The 9,006-nt window shown below is 34.5% G+C and overlaps 1 protein-coding gene and 3 non-coding genes across 4 annotated transcripts in view; 3 read left to right on the top strand and 1 right to left on the bottom strand.

Moving 5' to 3' along the window:
• Window positions 1-949: 949 nt before the first annotated feature.
• On the top strand, window positions 950-1,033 carry TRNAY-GUA (transfer RNA tyrosine (anticodon GUA)). Its single transcript has one exon. It is a non-coding gene; the product is annotated as a tRNA-Tyr (tRNA).
• A 491-nt stretch (window positions 1,034-1,524) lies between these two features.
• Window positions 1,525-1,598, top strand: TRNAD-GUC (transfer RNA aspartic acid (anticodon GUC)). Its single transcript has one exon. It is a non-coding gene; the product is annotated as a tRNA-Asp (tRNA).
• Window positions 1,599-3,961: 2,363 nt separating this feature from the next.
• TRNAC-GCA (transfer RNA cysteine (anticodon GCA)) lies at window positions 3,962-4,033 on the bottom strand. Its single transcript has one exon. It is a non-coding gene; the product is annotated as a tRNA-Cys (tRNA).
• Window positions 4,034-6,566: 2,533 nt separating this feature from the next.
• LOC149509332 (DNA-directed RNA polymerase subunit beta') overlaps window positions 6,567-9,006 on the top strand; it is a 4,904-nt gene continuing 2,464 nt past the window's right edge. The window contains exon 1 of the mRNA XM_089757740.1: window positions 6,567-8,967. Within this exon, the coding sequence (XP_089613866.1) occupies window positions 8,515-8,967 (453 nt within the window). The 5' untranslated portion in view covers window positions 6,567-8,514. The remainder of the gene's footprint in view (window positions 8,968-9,006) is intronic.

Genomic DNA, 9,006 nt, shown 5'->3' with positions numbered 1-9,006 from the left:
TAAGTATATGCAGTAGACTCATAGTGGCTAGTAGCTCATTCAGGAATGAGAATTCTAATTTACTTAACGTGTAGAGGGTAAAATGGGTTTATTGATATTGGATTTGATAAATATCAATGCAATGAATTGTTTCAAGGCCGATCATAATTGGCTTATCAGAACAGAACGAAATTCATTTATTTGATTTGATTAATAGATGTACCTTAGCAATTCGACATGGATCCAATATATTTTATCGAAACATGTGATGAAGAGATTTGCTTTGTCCACCGAACCCAATTTTTAGAAAAAAAAAAAAACACACATAATTTTCGATAACTTCTTGCTCCCTCTTCCCAAAATTCCAGATTTACTTTTTGTTAATTTCCTGGCTTAGTGTGAGATAGAAATACGCCTGTCTCGTCTTAATCTTAATAATGAGTGAATCAATGAATGAAAGTGGAAGAAATGAAGAATGAAAGTGGAAGAAATGAAGTTTAACTCCCCTTTTTATGTTTATGTCAGACCAATCACTTCCCGAAAGGATCTTATACTTTGTATTATTAATATAATCTAGTTTCTTTTTATAATATCGATTTATATAATATAATAATATAATAGATTGAATTTATCTAATTTATTTCTATATCTAATTTATTTCTATAGAATAGAGTGGCGATTCAAATGAATGATTTATGAGTATAAATCATGAATCAAAAATGGAAAATCATAAAAGATGGAAAAAGCTTTCGGATCTAGTCATATCATTCCATTATATTGACAATTTCAAAAAACTGTTCATACTATGAGCATAGTATGATGTCGGTCAGGCAAATATGCCCCCATCGTCTAGCGGTTCAGGACATCTCTCTTTCAAGGAGGCAGCGGGGATTCGACTTCCCCTGGGGGTAGGGTACTACGAAAGGAAGTTGATCATGGATTATCAATAAACCTATAATTGATTCTTCCTGGGTCGATGCCCGAGCGGTTAATGGGGACGGACTGTAAATTCGTTGGCAATATGTCTACGCTGGTTCAAATCCAGCTCGGCCCAATAATTCGCTGATCCGCCATAACATAAAATGCCCATTTTTTTGTATTTTGTTTTCCAGAAAAGCCAAACAAAAAAATTAGGGAAGAATAAAAAAAGTCCAATTTTCTGATATATCCATCCCTACCGCTATTTGTTTTTTATTTGTTCTATTTATTTGTTCCCATAAATTCTGACCTTGATAATGATCTAGATTCATATCAGGATCATTAAGTATAAAGTTTAATGAAAAGAAAGAGTAAAGTAAAGAAAAAAGACTCTTTTTTTTTTTTCATTTTAAAATTGATTATCGATCGATTTGGCAATAACGAAAGGATTACTAGTAACTAGTAATCCGCGTTGCTCTCACTAAAGCGCATACCCGTATGGATATCAATATATCACTCGCGCCTTTGTTTGTTACAACACGGCGATTCGAATCTAAAATTTAAATAGAAAATGGCTTGAATGAAATCATAAGAATATCTATGCTGTACACTTTTCTTTATTGCCCTGGGATTGTAGTTCAATTGGTCAGAGCACCGCCCTGTCAAGGCGGAAGCTGCGGGTTCGAGCCCCGTCAGTCCCGACGGATACAATAAAAAAAAAATACATCAATTGATCCCTCCATTTTCTGTGAAAGGGAATACAAATGAAAGAATTTCATTCCCAAGGATAGCCTTTTTTATTTATTTTTTCCTTTCCATTTTTTGTTGGGGTTTATTTGTAAACTATTTGTAAACGGTGAAAGTGGAAAAGCAGTCAGATGATACATCATCAGATGATTGTACAAGGAAGGCGGTAGATTATCGAAAAGAAAGAGTGGAAAAGAATATATAGAAATAAAGGAAAGGAATTCTTTTGATTGGGCCAGGAATCCAATTTTGTATTCGGTGTGGATAAAAGAGCTTCCTATGTTATACTATTCAATTCTCGACGGTGAATCGATTTGATAGCTTAGATATTGTTATTCATGATATTGATCCGATTCGATGTCATTGAAATGTAAGTCATCGCATTGAATTTACAAGCGACAAATTTATCATCTCTATGGGATTAAATCCCGAGTTATTGCGAAGTAAAAAAAACAATGAAATTATGGAAGTAAATATTCTCGCATTTATTGCTACAGCGCTGTTCATTCTAGTTCCTACCGCCTTTTTACTTATAATATACGTAAAAACTGTCAGTCAAAGTGATTAATTTGAATGAAACTTGACTTTTTATCAAGGATTTAAGAAAAAAAGGATTCCAATTTCACGTCTTAAATAAATTAAATAAAATGAATGGACTAGAATCAGCAGTATCCTATCAAACTCGATAGTATGGTAGAAAAAAAATATGAATCTTTCTACCATACTATCCATATCTATTATTGTAATGTATAAAGATACAAGCTTAATATAGATGAATCTACAATATGTATCTTCATACATGTCGATATCAATTAAATATATGTAATGAAATATATGTAATGTACATAGTATCTCAATTTTATTTCTTCGCTTGATCTATTTTATTTGTGTTGATTTCAATCAATCTGAAATAATTGAAAGGCAAGTCTTACGATTTTCTAATTCTTTCATTTCATGGAACCGATTTTTAATTTAACTTCTTTTCTTTGATCCATGATATGAAATGAGTCAATAAAGCATGGCATAAATAAAATTCCTAAAATAATAAATAAAACAGGGGGTAAGTGTGCAATATGTGACTACACTAAGGCAAGATCTTATTAAATAAAAGAACTACTTTTTTTCTCTTTGAACAGTAACAGTAAAGAGGGAAGGAAATAAAAACAAACAAATACAGAAAAAAAAAAGGGGGGGGGGTTCCTTGTCCCTCATTGTCCATATATAACTCTGGTAAGAGCTGGTTCATCAAAATAGAAAATTTAGGAAGAATTCTTTTTTTTTTTTAATAAATTGCCTATCATCCGTATCCCTTTTACTTTCGAAATACGAACATGGGAATTATTGAAATGTTTGTTTGATTTTGATTGAAAGGGTATTATTCATAGAATACATTACTCCACTAGAATCCAAGAATTTCGAAATGAAGACTAATAAAATAGTTAAAAAGGCTTTGCAAAACGATCTAGAAAACAATTGATACGGTTTGATTCCTCAACCCAATTAGAAGTACCCCTAGAGTCCACTTCTTCCCCATACTACGAGTGAAAGGGAAAATGTAAAGACTACCATTAAAGCAGCCCAAGCAAGACTTACTATATCCATGTGTATTATGTCCCCTAATTTCTATGAATATGAAACAAATAGGAAGGAATTTTTCCATTATTGTTCACTAATAATAGTGGAATTACCGGTGCAGAGTCAAAAGGAAAAGGGAATTCTGACACACCACCGTTGATGAAACACTTCAATAAATCCGCTTATAACAAGTTCTTATATGATTTCTAGTAAAATCGAGAACCATTAAGCACAAGCAAAATACGCAGTAACACTTTTGGAAGTATCAAAAGAATGTTACTCACATGTAGCAATAATAAGACTTCTTCTTTCTTTTGGTGTCCCTTATTAAGTAAAAGCCAATTATCCATCCAATCTAATATTGATTGGATGCCTGAACACTCAGAGACTTTCATCAGTCTGTATACAAAGTATCTTCCAACCCTTCTACAACCATTCATTAGTTAATTAAACACTCCCGTTATCCAATCTAATTCAAGACTCCGATAGTAGCCCCTCTATTAGTAGGGGAGGGGCTACCATATCAAGATTTACTCATTCCCTTCCACTACTCTAGTTTTTCCTTGAATCCTAGACGTAAGGATTTACAACACTTTAGAAAACAAAACCTCCGGAAGTTTATAATCAAGTTTATAATCAAGAAAGTATCAAGAGTCCTTTTCTTACACTTGTTTTTGCCGGAGAAAATTGGTCGAGTTATATCAGCAAAACAGAATATAGGATTTCGCGTTTTTTGTTGATCAGGCGACACCCGGATTTGAACTGGGGAATAAGGGATTTGCAGTCCCCCGCCTTACCGCTCGGCCATGTCGCCAAAAGGCTACAAACAAAAAAATGAGAGTATCCCCTTTTTATTTTTAGATTGGATCCATACCTTCAATTGGTTATAGTATCTCAAGACACACAATATCTAAAAACAAAAACTTTCCCTTTCTTTTTTCTTTTCTATTGAAAAAGAAAATGTGGATTCTCAGTTACAAAAGTAAAAATGCAGGACAAAAAAATTGGAACCATTAACTATTAACTATTGACGGCAAATTTATGGACGATTCTTCTTCACTTGTCTTTCTCTAATGGTATAAGAAAATAAAAATGGATACATAACTAATTAGTATTGATTTTTTTTTTCAATTTTTCAATTCAATAAAAAAACTTTCTTAATTTCAATTATAAATTATATAATTATAAATTATATTATAATAATATAACAGCAATTATGAGTCTATGTAAACCCCCGAACATAAGTTGTTACACAGCTCTAGTTATCTAATGAGGTATTTTATCTATCTAGATATGATGTCCATAGGGAATCAGCAAGAAATTATCGTGTTTCAATTTTTCATTGAATAGATTAAAATTAAAGAAAAAATAGAATTTTTGATAGAGCACGCCATGTGTTGTCTCCACTAGAGAGCTATAATGGAATAAAAAGAAAAGAGGAAAGACATATATAAATAGAAATGCTATATCTGCATATGTTTAATAAATACAAGCCCTCTTTTCGTACGCACTTCAATCATATTCTAAATATTCTACTAAAAAATAAAAAACTAAAAAATGGGTAAAAACATCTCTCTTCTCTGCGAATCATTTTTTGAACAGAACAATGGAATCTATGAAAAAATTAAGTGCTAGAAAAATCAACTCTCTCCCGATATATATTTTATGATTATTTTGTCTTTATCTCAACGAACAGATCAAATCAGGAATTCATTTCATTTTTCTGGTATTCAATCGGATTGGAATATGGAATATCATAATAATGGTAGAAATTGAATTATTATTTTTTTTTTTGATATTCTATACAAAACTCCATAAGGCTAAATGGCATTTATCAATTCTTTTATGTAGCTGTTTGTTATAAATATAAATTAAAATTTGAGTATAATTTTTCTTCTTCCGTTCATACGCATTTCATACATTCCATATATATTATATGGTATATGGAGTTAGATAAAATTTCATGTGATTCAGTAAACAGAATAGAAATTCAATTCCATCATTATTAGATCGATTCATATGATTCGATGAAGAATGAGAAAAGAATGGGATTTTTTTGATAAATGGGAAATTCAAAATGCTCGGGAATGAAAATGGGGAAATGTATACAATACCTGGGTTGAATCAGATACAATTTGAAGGATTTTGTGGGTTCATGGATCGGGGCTTAACAGAAGAACTTGATAAGTTTCCAAAAATTGAAGATACAGATCAAGAAATTGAATTTCAATTATTTGTGGAAACATATCAATTGGTGGAACCGTTGATAAAAGAAAGGGATGCTGTATATGAATCACTCACATATTCTTCTAAATTATATGTATCCGCAGGATTAATTTTGAAAACCAGTAAGGATATGCAAGAACAAACAATTTTTATTGGAAACATTCCTTTAATGAACTCCCTCGGAACTTCTATAGTAAATGGAATATACAGAATTGTGATCAATCAAATATTGCAAAGCCCCGGTATCTATTATCGATCAGAATTGGATCCTAACGGAATTTCGGTCTATACTGGTACCATAATATCAGATTGGGGGGGGAGGTTCGAATTAGAGATTGATAGAAAAGCAAGGATATGGGCTCGTGTAAGTAGGAAACAGAAAATATCTATTCTAGTTCTATCATCAGCTATGGGTTCGAATCTAAGAGAAATTCTAGAGAATGTTTGCTACCCTGAAATTTTCTTGTCTTTCCTGACCGATAAGGAAAAAAAAAAAATTGGGTCAAAAGAAAATGCCATTTTGGAGTTTTATCAACAATTTTCTTGTGTAGGCGGGGATCCGGTATTTTCTGAATCCTTGTGTAAGGAATTACAAAAGAAATTCTTTCAGCAAAGATGTGAATTAGGAAGGATTGGTCGACGAAATATGAACCAGAGACTGAATCTTAATATACCTCAGAACAATACATTTTTGTTACCGCGAGATATATTGGCAGCTGCGGATCATTTGATTGGAATGAAATTTGGAATGGGTACACTTGACGATATGAATCATTTGAAAAATAAGCGTATTCGTTCTGTAGCGGATCTCTTACAAGATCAATTCGGATTGGCTCTGGTTCGTTTAGAAAATGTAGTTAGAGGAACTATATGCGGAGCAATTAGGCATAAATTGATACCGACTCCTCAGAATTTGGTAACTTCGACTCCATTAACAACCACTTATGAATCCTTTTTCGGATTACACCCATTGTCTCAAGTTTTGGATCGAACAAATCCATTGACACAAATAGTTCATGGGAGAAAATTGAGTTATTTGGGCCCCGGAGGATTGACCGGGCGAACTGCTAATTTTCGGATACGAGATATCCATCCTAGTTACTATGGACGCATTTGCCCAATTGACACGTCTGAAGGAATCAATGTTGGACTTATTGGATCCTTAGCAATTCATGCCAGGATTGGTCGTTGGGGGTCTCTAGAAAGTCCATTTTATAAAATATTTGAGAGATCAAAAAAAGCACAGATGCTTTATTTATCCCCAAGTCGAGATGAATATTATATGGTAGCGGCAGGAAATTCTTTGGCCTTGAATCAGGGTATTCAGGAAGAACAGGTTGTTCCGGCTCGATACCGCCAAGAATTCCTGACTATTGCATGGGAACAAGTTCATCTTCGAAGTATTTTTCCTTTTCAATATTTTTCTATGGGAGCTTCCCTCATTCCTTTTATCGAGCATAATGACGCGAATCGGGCTTTAATGAGTTCTAATATGCAACGCCAAGCAGTTCCGCTTTCGCGTTCCGAGAAGTGCATTGTTGGAACTGGGTTGGAACGCCAATTGGCTCTAGATTCAGGGGTTCCCGCTATAGCCGATCAAGAGGGAAAGATCATTTCTACCGATACTGACAAGATTATTTTATCGGGTAATGGGGATACTCTAAGCATTCCATTAGTTATGTATCAACGTTCCAACAAAAATACTTGTATGCATCAAACTCCCCGGGTTCAGCGGGGTAAATGCATTAAAAAGGGACAGATTTTAGCGGATGGTGCCGCTACGGTTGGTGGCGAACTCGCTTTGGGCAAAAACGTATTAGTAGCTTATATGCCATGGGAAGGTTACAATTTTGAGGATGCGGTACTCATTAGCGAGCGTCTAGTATATGAAGATATTTATACTTCTTTTCACATACGAAAATATGAAATTCAGACTCATGTGACAAGCCAAGGTCCTGAAAGAATCACTAACGAAATATCGCACCTAGAAGCCCATTTACTCCGCAATTTAGACAAAAATGGAATTGTGATGCTGGGATCTTGGGTGGAGACGGGCGATATTTTAGTAGGTAAATTAACGCCTCAGGTGGCGAAAGAATCATCATATGCTCCAGAAGATAGATTATTACGGGCCATACTTGGGATTCAGGTATCCACTTCAAAGGAAACTTGTCTAAAATTACCTATAGGTGGGAGGGGTCGAGTCATCGATGTGAGATGGATCCAGAAAAAAGGGGGTTCTAGTTATAATCCGGAAACGATTCGTGTATATATTTCACAGAAACGCGAAATGAAAGTAGGCGATAAAGTAGCCGGAAGACATGGAAATAAGGGTATCATTTCCAAAATTTTACCTAGACAGGATATGCCTTATTTGCAAGACGGAAGACCTGTTGATATGGTCTTCAACCCATTAGGAGTCCCTTCACGAATGAATGTGGGACAGATATTTGAATGCTCGCTTGGGTTAGCAGGGAGTCTACTAGATAGACATTATCGAATAGCACCGTTTGATGAGAGATATGAACAAGAGGCTTCGAGAAAACTAGTGTTTTCCGAATTATATGAAGCCGGTAAGCAAACAGCGAATCCATGGGTATTTGAACCCGAGTATCCAGGAAAAAGCAGACTATTTGATGGAAGAACGGGGGACCCTTTTGAACAACCTGTTATAATAGGAAAACCTTATATCTTGAAATTAATTCATCAAGTTGATGATAAAATACATGGGCGTTCCAGTGGACATTATACACTTGTTACACAACAACCACTTAGAGGAAGGTCCAAGCAAGGAGGACAACGGGTAGGAGAAATGGAGGTTTGGGCTCTAGAGGGATTTGGTGTTGCTCATATTTTACAAGAAATGCTTACTTATAAATCTGATCATATTAGAGCTCGCCAAGAAGTACTTGGTACTATGATCATTGGAGGAACAATACCTAAACCTGAAAATGCTCCAGAATCTTTTCGATTGCTCGTCCGAGAATTACGATCTTTGGCTCTGGAACTGAATCATTTCCTTGTATCTGAGAAGAACTTCCAGATTAATAGGAAGGAAGCTTAATCGGAATGAATCAGAATTTGTCTTCTATGATCGACCGATATAAACATCAACAACTCCGAATTGGCTCAGTTTCTCCCCAACAAATAAGTGCTTGGGCCAATAAAATCCTACCTAATGGAGAAACCGTTGGAGAGGTGACAAAACCCTATACTTTTCATTACAAAACCAATAAACCGGAAAAGGATGGATTATTTTGTGAAAGAATTTTTGGACCTATAAAAAGTGGAATTTGCGCTTGTGGAAATTATCGAGTAATTGGAAATGAAAAGCAGGGCCCTAAATTTTGTGAACAATGCGGAGTTGAATTTGTTGATTATCGGATACGAAGATATCAAATGGGATACATAAAACTGGCATGTCCAGTAACTCATGTATGGTATTTGAAACGTCGTCCTAGTTATATCGCCAATCTTTTAGATAAACCTCTTAAAGAATTAGAGGGTCTAGTATACTGCGATGTGTGATTTGATCGAAATTATGATTTTACCGATTAGCAA

Source organism: Durio zibethinus, unplaced genomic scaffold (assembly GCF_047325235.1).
Source record: "Durio zibethinus cultivar Kanyao isolate XHJ-2024 unplaced genomic scaffold, ASM4732523v1 HiC_scaffold_194, whole genome shotgun sequence".
In the NCBI taxonomy this organism is placed as follows: domain Eukaryota; kingdom Viridiplantae; phylum Streptophyta; class Magnoliopsida; order Malvales; family Malvaceae; genus Durio; species Durio zibethinus.
Note: the sequence above shows the minus strand (reverse complement) of the source record. Positions and strands in the feature narration are given on the sequence as shown.